Below are 17,538 nucleotides of genomic sequence, written 5' to 3' on the forward strand. Positions count from 1 at the left end.
CTATTTTTCTCATAAGACAGCAAAGGCAGTATAATACAAGGCAAAATCTCCATCTCTGCATAGACGCACACATAGTCCTGTTATTTCAGCATATATGTGGTAGATTTTTTCCAAGCAGTGGACTAGTAGGGAGTGAAGTATATCCATTTTCATGCTTTCAGAATCCTAGCTCCTTTTATAATCTGGACTGTTAACTTGTTATAACAGGTGAGTTTCGTGATCATGATTTAAAATGACGACATGGATTAATGAATAAATCTGAGCAGAGACCATCAAATGGACTCCATGTATACCATGTCACAACAAGCTAGCCACAGAAAGAGATGCACCACCACACACTGTATATCCAAGTCTGTGTTGTGATAAAAATTGGATTTTCCTTGTCTTTTGTGCATTATTTGACCAGTGAGGTTGAACTCCTTTTACAGCAAAGTCTTATTGGTTAAGTCCTTAGAAAGCTATCTAGTTCCTTTGGTCAAGACTGGATTCAGTGAAGGGTCTTAATGCATTCATTCAGTGCATTCATTGGAAGGCAGCATGATCTAGTGATTAGAGTTGGGTCTATTTCAATGTGTTCATGATAATACTGTGGGCAACACCCTTAATCTTTGTGTGCATCAGTTTCCAAAATGGCGCTAATAAAACTTACCAAACTTTTAAGTACTGAGATAATTAAATGAAAGGTACAATATAACTACACATTCTTCTTCTCGTTGTTGGATTTAACTCCCTTCCTCCCAAAGTTCATAACAATTCTTTACCAAGTACGTTTGTGTTTTATATGTAATGCATTTATGCAACACCATGCATTGTTCAGTCATTTTAGGATTCAGCTGCATCTATAGTTGGGATTCCGCTATATATGTGTTTTATGGAAGCTGTTTGTGGTTCTGACATTTCATTTGCTCTCCAATCACAGTACACATCAAGTTCTTCTGGAGGTGAAAGCTCCTGTGAAGAAGGAAGAATGCGGAGGCCAACCCAATTGAGACCCTTCCATTCTAGAAATGTAGTTGACCCAGACTTCCCTATTCTGCACCTATCAAGTGATCCTGATTATTCTTCCAGCAGCGAACAGTCCTGTGACACAGTGATTTATGTTGGCCCCAATGGCACAGCCCTCTCTGATAAGGAACTGACAGATAATGAAGGCCCTCCTGATTTTGTCCCTATAGTTCCTGCTCTGCAGAAGACCAAAACTGAGGGCAAACTGGAGGAAGTGAGTGAGACCGACTCCAGCACATCTGAAAGAGACTGCCTGAAGTGCAACACTTTTGCTGAGCTTCAGGAGAGGTTGGACTGTATTGATGGCAGTGAGGAGAGCAACAAATTTCCATTTGAAGAGCTGCCTGTTCAGTTTAGCGCAGATCAGATGTCTAAGTGTCCTATGCCAAGCCAAGTGGCAGGTCTCAGTCATATATCATCATTGGATAAGGAAGATGCCACCGCTGACTGTCAGCAACCTGAAAAGGAAGTCAGGGAAAATATAAATGCAACAACCAACAAAATTCAGAGAAATCACTCCCCTGTTCCTTCTGGAGCTCTCACTAACATTTCAACTCCTCCTTCTCCTAGGAGTGTAACTGGCAGCTCTAGTAATCAGCTTAGCTCTTCCCCGTTAGCCCATAGCGCAAGTCTGCAGAGCAGCAGAGAGAGCCTCAATACCTGTGGCTTTGTAGAAGGCAAGCCTAGGCCAATGGGTTCACCGCGGCTTGGCATTGCGAGCCTCTCCAAAACATCAGAGTACAAGCCACCAACTTCTCCTTCCCAGAGATGCAAGGTTTACACCCAGAAAGGAGTATTGCCTAGCCCTGCACCATCACCCCTGATCAAGGACTCTGGAATGGTGTCTAGCGAATCTTTGCTGCAGCCAGAGATCCGGACCCCTCCAGTGGGAATGAGTCCTCAGATCTTGAAAAAGTCAGTATCCTCCAGCAGTGGGGACTTTGGAGAGACTATTCTTGATGAAGAGCAGGAACATACTATTTCACCAGAATCAAAGAAGGAGATTCTGAGTACCACCATGGTCACTGTGCAGCAACCATTAGAGCTGAATGGAGAGGATGAGCTGGTGTTCACCCTGGTTGAAGAACTAACTATTAGTGGGGTCCTTGAAAATGGACGCCCGACCAGCATCATCAGCTTTAACAGTGACTGTTCTGTGCAGGCTTTGGCCTCTGGGTCTAGGCCAGTTAGTATTATCAGTAGCATTAGTGAAGACCTCGAGTGTTACTCCAATGCAGCTCCTGTTTCTGAGGTCAGCATCACACAATTTGTGCCGCTTCCAAAATTAGGATTGGATGACAAAGCCCAGGATGCCAGCAGCAGACGCTCATCCATTAGCTCATGGCTGAGTGAAATGAGTACAGGGAGTGATGGTGAACAATCATGCCACAGTTTCATAGCTCAGGCATGCTACGGGCATGGGGAGGCTATGGCAGAGCCCCCTATTTCTGAGTTTGCAGGTGCCATACAGAATACTAACATGTTTTGTGTAAATGACAAGCAAAATCCAGTGACTGACAATTTGCTCATACTGTCAGAAATGGGGGAGGAAACTTTCAGTAAAGTCCCACCCCTCAAGGGTTGCAAAATATCAGCCCTGGGGAAAACTACTGTCACAATCTCAAACACAGCGAGCCTAAGCGGTTGTGAAGGCTACATCCCAATGAAGACCAACATTACTGTTTATCCATGTATTGCTGTTAGTCCTTTTAAGGCACAAGAGACTGGTGAGGCCACATCTGCAGTAACTTCAGCTGCTAAAGTTACTCAACCCCATGAGGAGAAAGAGTCTAGTGTTAGGAAGGATATCAAATTTGAAGACCCTTGGCTAAAGAGGGAAGATGATGTGAAAAAAGACCACTTTGGGGCCAGCAATGGGCCAAGGCTAGAAACTGCAATTGGACCAGCCATGCCTGAGCAGAACAAGAAACAGAACTCAGCTGACAGGTTTAGTAGCAGCAGTGGGGAGACCTCTAGCTCCCCAGGTTCTGATCCTCTGAAGAGAATTGTGGATGGGTGTGAGATGGCACTTACAAGTTCTGCAACCCAGAGCCCTGTTCATTCCCTGGATGCTTTGAAGAATGGCAGTCTCCCTAGGGTGCTCCAGAAGGTCAGCAAGCAGGAGGAAATTGATGCTGTCCTCTATCACTGCGCTGCTGAGAACAATGGAATGAGTTCTCCCTCTCTTTCCCAGTCTTGTAAGGCTTCCCTAGAAAGAAGAATCGCTTCTCCCAAGCACTGCGTTCTCACTCGCCCCAAAGGAACTCCTCCAATGCCTCCTGTGAGAAAATCAAGCCTGGATCAGAAGAACAGGGCCAGCCCTCAGCATAGCGCTTGTAGCAGCAGCACGAGCAGCCCATCCAACCAACCAGTGTCTTTTCCAGCCAGCTTTCCTGATGAGCTGAATGGGAAACAGAAGGGCTCCAGCATTGACACCAGTAACAATAGCAGCAGCAAGTTATTTAGTGCCAAACTTGAACAGCTAGCCAGCAGGACCAATTCCCTGGGCAGGTCCACAGTGAGCCACTATGAGTGTTTGTCATTGGAAAGGGCAGAAAGCCTATCTTCAGTAAGCTCCAAAATGAGCCCTGGAAAAGATACCACCATGCCTAGGGCTGGGAGGAGCCTCAGCCGCAGTGCGGTGTCCTCACCGACAAACTCAGGCATATCCCAGTCTGCGGGTGCCTCACCAAAGGCCAGCCAATCTAAGATATCTGCAGTTAGCAAACTCCTTTTGGCAAGTCCCAAAGCCCGAAGCTTGTCTGCTTCCACCACCAAAACATTAAGCTTTTCTACCAAGTCTCTGCCTCAGTCTGTGGGGCAGAGTTCAAGTTTGCCTCCCAGTGGGAAGAACATGTCCTGGTCAACTCAGTCCCTTAGCAGAAACAGAGGCTCTGGTCTTGCTTCAAAACTGCCCCTCAGAGCTGTCAATGGACGGATTTCCGAACTGCTCCAAGGGAGCACAAGTGCCAGAGGTTTACAAATGCGTGGAAACTCGGACACAGATGAGCGAGGTGGCCTTCATGGAGATGAGAAACCAGCTGTTCATATGTTGCCTTCACCCTACAGCAAAATCACCCCTCCACGGAAGCCTCACCGCTGTAGCAGTGGTCATGGAAGTGACAACAGCAGTGTCCTGAGTGGGGAGCTGCCACCGGCCATGGGGAAAACAGCCCTATTCTACCACAGTGGGGGAAGCAGTGGTTATGAGAGTATGATGAGAGACAGCGAAGCAACAGGGAGTGCTTCTTCAGCGCAAGACTCTATGAGTGAGAACAGCAGCTCTGTCAGCGGGAGATGCCGAAGTCTCAAAAATCAAAAGAAACGCTCAAACACAGGTATGTTTGCAGATGTGTCCAAATGTAACATTGATTACCAGGCTAGCTAGTTCTTGAGTGGAAAGGCTTGCACAGAGGAGTATCTAGGTCAATGGCAGAACACATATTGTGTTTAATGTGGTCATTTGGAACTAGAAACAGGCTAATTCTAATGACAGGCCCTTGAGCTGTGAACTTTTTAGATTTATTTACTTACCAAGCCCTGCTCAGTTCCACATTTCCTTTATGAAGGCATTTCCATTGAAATAGTTTTAGTATAGATTATTTGTTTCAAGCTTCTGTTATTGCATCCTTCTCCTGAAAGCAGGGCAACTTTTATAATGGGGACTATTTTCAAATATTTAGTCATGTGGGGCGGGGGGTTGTTGTTTTTTTAGCACTTACAAAGTCACAAAAAGATGCCCATGCATAGTTCTTACATGTAATATATATTACAATATAGCCCCAGCAGAACGGAAACAATCATGCTGACAAGAACTCAGGCAGAAAAAGCTCCTTTCCAAAAATCATCAATCCAGGAAACAAACCCTCCATCCTTTCTATAAGCCCTATCCAATAGCTGTCAAATAGATAAACTCCAGTCAAAAATTGAAGGCTTTTATTATGGTGAATAGCAGGAAGAGGACAGCTGATGTATATCATGAGGGCAAGAACTGAGGTTGGTTGTGACTGTGAGGTTTCAGAGGTTGGTGGGTGTTGCCCCGGTGTCACTGAGAGGAGGACCAAGAGCTGTATAAGTTGCAGTACAAATGCTAGAGCCCAGTAAAGGGAGAAAGAGACTATAGGACTTGCAAAGGGGAAAGGGCACAATAAATTATATATTGCTGGGAGGTTGTCCGGGTAATATGGGATATTTTGCTGGGGACATTTTGTTTTTTGGCTTCCATTTTTGAGGTTTGGCTTTCTACTCGCCTTATTAGTGAGAGAGCTGAAGGTACCAGCAACCTCTCACTTTGACAGGTGTCTGCGTGGATGGTACTGAGAGCTAAGTGGCACACGGTGACTCTGTGCTGGGTAGGTCTTTCCTTAGTTTTTTCATTTCACTTCCCCTTTCATCAATGTGATCTCAGTGGCTGGGTGAATAGGGATTGCAACTTCCCAGTAGCTGTCCTGGGAGATGTGGGTGAGGAGAGCCTTCTGTTTGGATGGTGACTGTGGAAGCGTGTCAGGGCACTACTACCCCCATGTTATTTGATAGCAGTTTTGTTTCTTGATAGCCAGGGATGGAGGGTGAGAGCTATGATGTCCTTGGAGCGCACCTTCATATTTAGTCTTTACTTAGGTCCTCAACTGCAGCAGCTCTGCCTCTTAGATGATTGCTATAAGGTGGTTGAAAATGATGCCATTGACTGTGAACATGGAAATCTGAGGGAAGGATCATTTGTGGTGCTCAGGATGTCTAGTCGCTCTGCTACTAGGTATAGAAGACAGAGTGTGAGGAAGGCTCTTTTTGCTGACAGAAGCAGGTGTGCAGCCCTTGTTATCAATTCTATAGAGTTTATCTGGGATTTCTTCTGGGGTGCATAAAGCATTATTTTACAGGGTCCAACTGCTTAGGTCATATGCAAGATCAGTGGTTAATAAAATCAACAGCAGGGCTTGTAGGGAACTTTCCTGAGCAAGGCCATCAGCTTCTGCAGAAGTTTTATGCTCTTCCTGTGTTTGCAGACAGAGCGCATGCAGGTGCCTCTGCTGCTGCTCAGAGCTATCCAGTGCTGAAGCAGAGTGAAAACTGACCCGATTATTACCAATTTTTCACAAAACATGGAGTTTGCCAGGGCTTTTGGCTGCCATTCAAATGACTGGTCTTGATTTTTAATTTCCTGTGTGGTTTAGGTCCTTTCTGCCCAGGCACCATTGTCACAGATTTGCTCAGATGAGTCACTGTCACTAATGGCCCCAAGATTTAAATATCTGGGGCACATAGTTTTCAGTGGAGAGCCCTCATCTCTGGAAGCTGCCTACCCTGTTAATCGAACAGAGCCTGATCATGCTGACACCTTCAGAGCACTTCGTAAAGCTCATTTGCTTACTTAGGCTTTTGACTGGTGGCTATGTGGAGAGGGTATATGTGCTATTGTTAACAGCTTAATTTTGAGGTTGATTCTTTAAATAGTTGGTTCACCAATTCTCACATTGTTTTGAATGAGTTGAATATAGGCCCAGTAATTTTTACACATTTTAAAAATAAAATTAAAAGATTAATCCAATGTCTACACATTTCTCATCATTGAACATTTATCTGGCAACTAACAAAGCTGTAGCTTTCTTACAACCCAGGTCCTCTTTATATTTGGCCCTGCAGTAGTCAAGCCATAATTCTGTGTTTGGTGGTAGCACAATCTTTCACATGTCAACTGATTTATGATGTCATAAAAATAGAATTACGACTTCAGTGCAGTATCAAGATAAAGGAAAAACTGAGATGTAGAGGCGAACAATGTTATGATGAACATACATATATTTTTATAATAGGACAAGAACCAGACTGGTTTGGCACATTTCTTTTTAAATAAATACCCTCTTCCTGTAGGTTTGTACTAGCCTGAAACATCTCTGTTAAGGAATATTTTTATGAAAAAAAAAGTCATACAAAGCTGTGCAGCTCTTGAAGCGTGGATATTATTTTAACGCATGGTGTCATGAGCATTGGACCTTGTTTGATTTGCTGTCAAAGATCCACTGTGCTATAATGGATAACGGCAGTATAGATATGCTCATTTCAGGTCAGGTGACCTTGTCGACTTTATTTATGATTATTATTAACAGAAAGGCTAGTTGTCAGACATAATCAACATGAATCTACAGAAAGCCCCTTTAAGAGAAGTCGTAAAGAGCCTTTAAGGGAATCACCAGTAGTCTTGTCAGATTTCACAATTACTTTTGAAGTTCTGATACACCGAAGAGACAGATTTTTTTTCTGTGATTAAGATCTTGTAATTTTAATGTTCTTAAGTGCATTACTTGTACTTGTAGGTACTTATGCATTGGTTGTTATAGCCTAGGCATCAGAGACCCAACGGTAGCTTTTGGAAGATGAAGCTAATTCATAATCTGTAGGTTTAGCCTTGGTTTAAATTTCAGGATCTAAGTAAGTATGTGTTTCATAGGCAGCCTAGCATTGTATATGCAGTATAAACACGCACACAAACCATCTTCCATTATATTCTCCCACCCACTCTTCAAACTGAAACATTACAAGATTACATCATCAAGCCAATGAGCCTTTTTCCCTGAAGTTAATAGATCAGTTTAATAAGTTTGTCCAATTTTTCCAGCATTTAACACTGGTAGTATAATATTAGTAGGTCAGTATATTATTGCCCTGAAATGATTGCTTACGGTAGAGGGGATTTTAATTATGATTACAGTTAGCACTAATCTGGGGGTGTACATTTTCAAAGCACTGTACAAATGTTATTTAATCCTCCTGTGATGTAAGTATTATTATAATCCCCATTTTGCAGATGGGGAAAATCAGGCTGAGAGGTTAACTAACTGGCCCAAGGCCACAGAATCACCCCCTCCCTAATGCTGACTAGATAGACCCAGGATTAGATCTCAGGCAGGTTGGCACCAGGCCTTGAGCTCACTTGACTTGACCACACATCCGCTAATCAATGGCACTGCCCTTTTAGAACAGCAGAGCAGAAGGTTTGATTTATAATTGTCTATTTGTGACAGACTGTCCCTCCTCTGCACCTCCTAACGTGTGCAGCTGCTTGTTCTCTGGTTTCTTCCCTCCCCCATTAACTGCTCCCCACTAAGAGTGAATAGGCACCTCAGTCGCTTACCTTCAACTGGGAGGAAGTGAATTATGTGATTATACAGCAGTGAAGGCTGGTGACACCTGAAAGTAAGGAGGCAAAACTGACACACACACACACACACACACACGCTGAGAGGCAGTTTAGGCATATGAAAAACTGTATTATCTGACACCAGACTTTGCTCACCAGGGAACCCTCCCCATGGACAGCACCTGGCACAATGGGGTCCTGGTCCATAATTAGGCTCCTAGGCACTCCGGTAATACAAATAAATAATAATAATAATACACTAGTCAGCAGCTCTTGATCCCCACACACAGAATAGGCCACAACATAGCTACTTCCAGTCTCTTCCAGCCCAGAGAATCAAAGTGTTAAGGTTGCTTCTGAACACAAGCCTCCTGGATGTCCATGGTGGAGTGCTCCTTCTTTTTAGCAGTGTACCCATGTGTTAGAAATAAATGCAAACTATACACTGACAGTGACCATTTTTTGAAAAAATGGGGGTGGAATTTGAAAAGCACGCAGCAATGGCCTACCTCTGCTCCCTCGATGTCATTGGTAAAGGCTAAGTGTTTTTGTGGCTCCTTTGTGTTACCAGGAAAAATACTCCAAGCAAACTCCCTTTTGCAAAATCACGACAGTGTATCAGGAATGCGGCCTTAAGGGGCAGGCAGGATGGGGCAGCAGACCGGGCACCAGATTGGTAGTTGTAAAACCTATATTCTATTTTCTGTTTTGCCAATGACTCACTGTGTCACTCTGAGCAACTCATTTAATGTCTCTATTCCTCAGTTTCCCATTATAAAACAGGATGATTCTTGTCCAACTTTGTACAAACCATTGGTATTCGAGAATGAAAAAATATTACGTACATGTTAATCACTATTATTCTATATACTGTGGTCTCCAACATGGTGCCTGTGGGCGCCATGGCACCCGGCGGGGCATTTATATGCACCCGCCTAGTGCCCAGAAGGGGACCTGCCGGGGACAGAGAACTCAGGCTCCAGTCGTGGTGTTCTCTGTTCCCGGCAGGTGTGGGGCCTGCCTAGTTCCCAGCAGGGGAGAGAAGCTGCGGCCCCGCGCCTGCTGGGGACAGAGAACTCTGGGGCTGCAGGCGCTGGTGTTCTCGGTCCCCGGCAGGTGCGGGGCCCATCTAGTGCCCAGCAGAGAAGAGAATCTGGGGCCCCGTGCCTGCTGGGGACAGAGTTCTCCAGGGCTGCGGGCACCGGTGTTGTCTCTCCTCGCGGCTTTCCTCCGGCTTCTCTCTTCTCTCTGGATTCATATATTATGTAATATTAAATATTTTTTTGTATTATTTAATGTACAAATACAAAATAAGCCTTGAAAAATTGTTGGTGCCCGCCATGCTCTTCTGAAAACATGAATGTGTTACTGGTCACAAAGAGGTTGGGGACCACTATTCTATATAGTTTAGCATCTGAAAACCAGTGGACCAAATTCAGTCTGTATGTAAACAGGCATAGCTCCCACTGAAGTCACTCTCAAAGCTGAATTTGGCCCATTGGGTGTAGAGATCCAGCTTTTTAGAAATATGAAAAACTACTTCCAACTCCAGGTGCATGGCTCCTGGCAGCAATGAGGTAAGGATAGAACAGGATCCAGGCCGGTAATTAGATTTACACTGTATAGCAAAGCTTCACTTGAACTCCCATATAATATAGATGAATGCCTTATTTTTTTCCCCCTGCATATATTATATATTGGTTCCTGGTACCTGCCTCCTATGATGTTTCCAGATTTCAGAGTCTGTAATGAACCCTCTCGTGGGGCCAATAGCACAAAGGAGCGTTTGGTACAATTTTGTAACAAGATGAGGGTTTTCTATGGAAACCACATAGCTCTTCCTTTGGCATCCCCTTCCCCTTTCTGGAATTGGTTTGGGTGCATAAAAGAGTCTCATGTCCATATTTTATATGGATAGATCAAAGGCCTTTGGCATGTCTGTGACTAATTACTGCTTACAATGCTAGTTCAAGGTTGAACGGTTTTCTCTCCTGAGGAGTATGTGTGTGTTTAGATTTCTGGCTCTCTCTAGTCCAATTTTTTTAAAAAAAAAGTGGTCAAAGTTACTTAATACAAGATAATTGAAAAACAAAGCAAATCTGAGTTTGGCAGTTTGCAAAAGCATGTGCATCAGAGCTGGTTTCAGCAGGGGAACATACTTGGATCTTTAGGATCTGGGCTTCAAGGTCAAAGGGGGCTTAGACAGAGCAGTGAGTCAGAGGCAAGTAGTGACTGTTGCCTCCCTGCCTGCCTGCCAGCATGGGATGGGCTGTCTCATTGAGGGGGAAGATCAGGACTCAGACGTGAGAGGAAGATGAGTCCATCTGGGGAGCAGGGAGATTCTCTACAGGTGGCTTGGTTGGGAAGAAGCTGCTGTATATAGGACCTTCAAGTTTGGTCAGCCTGGTCCTATTTTGCCTTACTCATTATTGTACAGCAGTGGTCATTAAAAAACAAGAAGCTAAAGAATCCCTATGAAAAGTACAAGCCCGTCTTCTGAATGAGGCTCATCTAGAGTGGGGGGGGGGACCCAAGCTGCAAAATTCAGACTTTCCTAATATTTAAAGGGGTTTGGGTTCATTATAATACTAGGCCCCAGTAACAATGTTTGGATTCACATCTGAACTGTCCCAGCTTTTAAAGGGGTTTGGATGCAGGGATCTGCTTTAGGTCTCTGTCTCCTGCCAGAGTTTGACAAATCCAAGATATGATATTTTTAAATTTTGTTCTATATCAGGAACCTTTCTGGCCTGTAGATAATTAAAGCTTGTTGCTGAAACATTTTATGGGTTGAGCAATAAAAGTTTCATGACTGCTGGCAGCTCTTTCTTGGTGCTAAGTTTCACCACCAAGAGTAGAGGAAACTACTACATGATTCTAAACATCGTCATAAAAATGACTGACTGTCACAGCGTGACTATAATTATATATAATTGTAGTCTCTTTACATCACATCCTACCATTATAACTCTAGGCTTCTCTGGAGTCAGAGATGTTTTTAAAAATGAAGGTTCAGAGGTTCTGTAAACTCCAGATCTGAACAGTCCTAAACTCTGAAGAACTTTCAGATCTATTTCTGTTAATGAAAATACTAGAAAATACCAGGCATGGATTAAAACTGTGCAGCAAATAACCTGAATCCAGCTCAGACCTGCTACTGATATCAGACAGCACTGAAACAAGATCTTAGCAATAATGATGAAACACAGAGACAGAGCTTTTCTTGTTGCATCCAAGTGAAAAGGAATTCAGTTCACATTTAGCCTGCATAAGCTCAGAATTGCAAAATATCCCTGGCACCATAAAGCCAAAGGGCATTTCCAACCCTTGCATCTTAACTTGTCCACATCCACAACCGATGATGATAAGGACAATGATGATAATTCACACGCTGTCTTATCCCCCACCATGACTGGTGCCATTAAGAATTATAAAGAGAGATTAATCTTTGTATGTTGGTGACTCTCTTTGAACATGTGACTGTTGAGTGGATTGCAGAGAGGGGTAAGTGGGCCCCAGCCACAATTATTTTCTGTTGTTGTTGTTCATTAAAACAACAGCATTGATTTTCCCAGGTCAAAGCCAGGTCATATCATGCCGCAGATCTGTGTGGAAAGGGATCACAGTAATCATTTTTTACACGCTTGACTACTGCGTGCCGGTGCTGAGCTTTCGGCTGCACGAACGTAGGGATGATTTAATAGAGGAAATGGCAGCAGGCTATTGTGAACTATGAAGGCTCCATGTAACATGCATGATTGAGTCAGACACCATTAGGCGGGTGTAAATAAAACCTGCTCGCTGTGCTGTCACAGAATTAGCTCAGTGGAATTCCTCTGCCACTGTCCTGTCTGGAGCTGATGCTATCATAGCAGTGTCCCCTGTCCTTGGCTTGACTGGCAAAGTGACTGGTGAATCGATTTACTTCGGTATTATAATGCCTAGGACAATAAACAGCTCTGTGTCATCTCCATATAAATAGTGTCATGAAACTGACAAATACATACGGAGCCAAAGGCCAGCCATAAGATAAAGATTTAGGAAAATCTCTATATTATGGGCACTTTTTTGCTAGCAATGTGTGGGTGCTGAGCACTGTACCGGTGAGACCTACATCTTCCTGGGACTTCTCCCAAAGTACAGTCAACCTGCCAGGCTAAATGAAGTGCTGCATCCTGATTTGGTTTCAGCAATGCTCGTTCACTCGCTCTGAACACTCTGCCCCAGACATGCTTCCAAAAGGAAGCAGTAGTTTGGGGAGTGTGGTCAGGAGTAGTGGGAAATTGACAAAAACAGGCAATTGCCTGGTACCCAGAATGTTCGGAGGTCTCTGAATCTATGCCAGTTTCATGTACATGCAGTGTCTCTATGCAGGGGCACAAGTTTGTGAGGGTAATTGCGTTCCTACGTATGAGTAAAGGGTAAATACTGATTCACACCTTGTTCCTACCGAAGACCTACTGACCTCAGTCTGGTTGTATAGAATGTAAGTCAGGAGAATATGGCTCTAAATATTTTGCATCATCAGGTATTAGGGCCAAAGTGGAGAAATATATTTAAGGTCATCTTTTGAAATCTGAAATTTGCCTTTGTCTCGGAATCAAATATTAATTTGTTGCTTTTTGTTCTGAATTGTTCCAGCTCAACTTGTTTACCTTTATGTAACCCGGGGCACTGGGATGGGAGAGCGCAAGATGGGTTGGGGAGCAATGGGGTGACTCGGCCATAAATGTGGCCTCTTTTGTGCTTCACACTGTCTCTTTCTGAAATTTGTCCCCTAAACATTTGGGGCGAATTCTCCACTCTGTTACACAGGCACCACCCCACTGAAGTTGCCCCAGTGTCACTGAGAGGAGGACCAAGAGCTGTGTAAGTTGCAGTACAAATGCTACAGTCCAGCATAGGGGAGAAAGAGACTTTGGGACTTGCATGGGAGAAAGGGTGCAATAAAATACAGATTGAGGAAGAAGGTCAAAGGGAAAGGGAGGAGGCAATCGTCATGGGGACCTGACTGCGATGGCAGACCCCACAGGAAGGAGGAGCGAGAGGGGAAATCAATCTTGCTTTCTCAAATAATAAAAGCAGAAGCCCGGTTGCTAGAAAGTGGGGAACAGCAGGGGGACCTCTGCATACTGTCTTCACAAACAAACAAAAGGCCTGAAGTGACACTAGAAGCCAGTGCTATTTTGAATGGGAGGAAAGGGTTCTCTGAGAACAATGCAGCAGAACAAATTGTGTGTGTTCTACACTACTTAGTGTGGGGATATTTAATCTCTTTCAGGTCAATTAGATGGTTTGTTGGCCGGGAGAATGCTGAACCATCAGATCTGTACACAAACGCAGTTTTACTTTTTACAGCAACTAGTGTAGTAATGAATGGCTCCTGCTCTGTATCTTACCGTCTTCCTCCTTTGAACTTACAATGTAAACTTGTGGAGTCATGGTGTATGTAGTTATGATTTGGTTTCTATTTATTGGACCTTGAAATGTTTAGGGGGCAGCTACTGTTTTGTACGGAGTTCAGATGCAGGCTGTTAGACAGGAGACACACATTCTGCTCCTTATGGAGACTTTATTTTTGTTGTTTTTTGTTTTATGTTCTTCTAAGATAGTTTAAAAAATTTCAGACTGGAATTTGCCCATAGAAAGCAATCTAACCAGGAATACACTGAGACATCTTGCACCTAAGCAAATCCCATTATCTTTTAGGATTTCAGGCACGCATTTAGCAAAGAACATTTGACTAGTTCCACTGACTTCAGTTCGGCTCTTCATATCCTTCAAGTTATGATCAAATACCTAGTTGATTGAGAGTCCTTTGTCTGCAGATGACATCTTCTCAACACTTGTCTTCACTGCAGAGTTAATATGACTTGAGTGTTGCACCTAACTCAAGTCCCAGCCAAATGCCTTTACTCCAGTGCAGTGGGGCTTTTAAATTGGCTAGTCCTTCAGGGGGAATAGGTAACTCATCAGCTGCCAACCCAGTCACTCTGTGCAGCTCAAACTGTTGTTTCAGTGTGGCTGCTCTCACTCAACCTAGCCATGTGGGTGTAGCTAATTTGAATTAACTCTGTAGTGTAGACAAAGCTTTAGGCCTTGTTGTCACACTAAAAAAAGTATATTTTTTCCATTGCAGTAACTAACACACATGAGCTATCCTAAGGTAAACTAGCTGAGATCAGCACTATCCCCCACCTGCGGTTGACTTTGTTTAGTTTATCTTGTGGTAAAAAAAAAAGTGCCTGGTCTTCACTGCATTTTTTATCATGGGATAGTACACACACATTAATATCCTGAGGTAAAATAGGTCCTAGGGCTTGTCTTCACGCACAGCACTACAGCAGCACAGCTGCACCAATGCAGTGCTTTAGTGAAGATACCCCTATACCGACGGGAGAGCTTCTCCTGTTGGCCTAGTTAATGCACCTCCCCGAGAGGCAGTAGCTGTGTTGACAGGAAAAGCCCTCCTGGTTAAAAGCGGGTGGTTAAATCAGTATAACTACGTTGCTCAAGGATGTGGATTTTTCACACCCCTGAGTGATGTAGTTATGCTAATCAAGGACTGTAGTGTAGACGTGGCCATAGAGTCAGATGCAGGAGAGGATATTTAGTAAATGCTGTGCTGTACTATAGCTGAGACCACTATTACTGGTTTGGCAGTGGAATCAGTGGACTGGATTTCTTTTGCTCTAAGATGCGGTATTGATATCTATTTAGTTTTTTGAATGGAAAATGAATGACTCCCTGTTATATTGTTGGAGAGTCAGTTGGCCTGAATAGATTGCTGGTGCACCGTGTGTGTTTGTGTGTCCCCACTACCAGGGGGGAAGGGGAGGGAGGGAGGGATGGATGTGTGCTAATCCTGCCAATCTTCCAGGTTGAACAGTTGCCTTTGTAAAAAACATGCTGGAGAGCAGAGGAGTGGTGCATTATAGTCTGCTACAAAGCACTTTATTAATTATATAGTAAAGATTTATGAGCTCCCAGCCCCACAGAGCCCATTAATAAACAAGTGTCTTCAAACGGGTATTTTTTAAAGAAAAAATAGATATTTGTTTGAACAATTGAATCCTTGTCTTTGTGTGTTATCGTGGATGAGCAAGCTGTCACCTGCTCTGTGGCGTTCATCCTAAAATGCTGCTTTGAATGTATCTCCTTACCCAACACATTTAATGTGAAATCAGATAAACCCCGGAGACTAAATGGAAGGACTAGAGGCAGTAGGAATTCCTGTCAAGATACACCATACCTTCTGTACCCAGGCTAATAAGCATATTTTAAATAGATTAGGTTCCATTCAGCTTCACTGCAAACATGCAGATGTTGTTTCATTTTATTTCTCCCCAGCACATGCCAAAAAGCAAAGATATACCATCCCGAGTCAGTAAAAGTGAAGAGCATTGACCCTTCCCCCCATCCCACCCACATACCTTGATCCTGCAGTCAAATTTGCACAGATGGTCCCATGTCTATGCCGAGCCGCATTTACTTCAGTAGGACTCCATGCAGACATAAGAGTCCACCCACCCAGATCAGGTCTCTCTGCCTGTGTTTAATGGCTTGATGGAACAAAGACCAGCCAGATAGATTATTGTGGTAACCCACTGGCAGCCCAGACAGGAATCCTGACTAGGAAAACATAATGAGCTCATATTTGCTTACTCTGCTTCTGCCATTGCTGTCCACTCTGCTTGTCCACCTAGTGATGGTCACTGGGACAAATGGCCTAATATAAGAGCCCATGTAAACCACTTTTTGGACCATATGATTCCTCTTTTGCACTGTGTCAAATGGGGATGCATGGGTACTATAAAGCAAAACCACCCTTCTACTAGACACACCTGTGACCTCTTCCCCCTCTTTCCAAATGATGTCCTGATTCTGACCTCACAGCAATGTGAATCCTGAATAACTCCATTGAATTCAGTGAAGTTACACCACTATAAGTGCCACTGGAATCAGGCTCTGAATCTCCATAGGGAGACATGTCCCACCTCCCACGAGATGAACCCAAATCTGCACCAATTACATAAAAAATTGATGTTAACAATCACAGGCACACTGGAGACAATACAAACTAAATGCTTTATACAGAGGTGATATTAAATGAGTCACAAGCATGAGTTCCCATCAGGATGAGTTTTGGTTGTGTTCAACTGAACCCTCATAGCATTAAAAATAATACATAAGCACCGTTAATACATCTCCCACTCTGACACGAAAATGGATGTATGCATTAACATGCGGGCTTGACGCAAAACTCATTGGATGATGTTCTTTGGTTTGTGCTATACAGGAGGCCAGACTAGATGATCATAATAGTCCCTTCCAACCTTAAAGTCTATAACTCTGTGAATATATAAAATTGCAAATGTCCTAAGTAGCAAGATACAGCTTTGCTCTCAGATTAAAAAATTCCAATGCTGCAATAGGATGAGAGCCTTTTGGGAAGTACCCAGCTCCCTCTACTCCTAATGGAAGCAGAGGTGCTGCACGCCTTGCAAGATCAATCTCCTAATTTGCTACACTTTAGTTTTAAAACAATTTCATCACTGTGGACTGGTTTGAGTCAGAAGAAAAATTGGTATCACTTGTCACCAAATGAGGGTGATACTCCTTTAAGCCGAAAGGCTAGTGCTTTGTTATAACTGATTTCTTATAACCTGAACGTGCCAGGCTCTTGACAGAGTAGGTGCCATGGTATGTTTCTAAATGCATAAGTAAAGCCCTCGGTGTTCTAGCAAAATTGGTTATCCCTTTATACTCTTATGCAAGAATTCTACCATTCTCTGGCATGGTGCTGTTTAATCTCCCCGCTAGTTAACAGCTGGTTTCTCCCTTTGGTTGTCTCTGTGTGGGGCCATTGGACCGAGGTCACTCTTAGCTTTGCAATTTTGTCATGTCATTTCAAATGGTGCCTGTGCTGTATTTGTCTCTTGTCAGGCCACTGCCACATTTATCATTGCCAACTGGTCAGTTCTTTCTGGGTCTGTGTTGTCGTCCGTCACATGTCGATATTACTCTTGATGATGCAGCTTCATCTAAGGCCTGATCCAAAGCCTGGAAAGATGCCCACTGAAGTCAGGCCTAGGATCACTGTCGCTCCCTGATGTGTTTTCAGCTTCACTGGTTCCTGCATGCTGGATTGTCAGGCGTGGGCTCATTTGCTGGCCAAGAGTTTAGGAGTCACAGCATTGTTAGTTTGAAATCTCAAACCGTTTGGCAAAAAGTTTACCTAGCATAGGGGGCTTGGAGACAAAGAGTCTGTCTCTCCCTGACTTGGCTTCTCTCCTTCTCTCTCTTTTCTGTTTCAATAATTTTGATATGACAAGGGCTACCGGTGTTGCCAAAGTGAATGCAGGATGGGCAGGGCAGTTTTGACAGAGCTGATA

General features: G+C 43.8%; 1 protein-coding gene across 2 annotated transcripts in view; it reads left to right on the top strand.

Moving 5' to 3' along the window:
- Positions 1-17,538, top strand: part of KIF26B (kinesin family member 26B) — a 458,615-nt gene that overhangs the window by 428,906 nt on the left and 12,171 nt on the right. For both annotated transcript variants that reach the window (XM_030557033.1, XM_030557034.1), the window contains one exon: positions 920-4,343. In XM_030557033.1, the coding sequence (XP_030412893.1) occupies positions 920-4,343 (3,424 nt within the window). The remainder of the gene's footprint in view (positions 1-919; positions 4,344-17,538) is intronic.

Source organism: Gopherus evgoodei, chromosome 3 (genome assembly GCF_007399415.2).
Source record: "Gopherus evgoodei ecotype Sinaloan lineage chromosome 3, rGopEvg1_v1.p, whole genome shotgun sequence".
Classification (NCBI taxonomy): domain Eukaryota; kingdom Metazoa; phylum Chordata; order Testudines; family Testudinidae; genus Gopherus; species Gopherus evgoodei.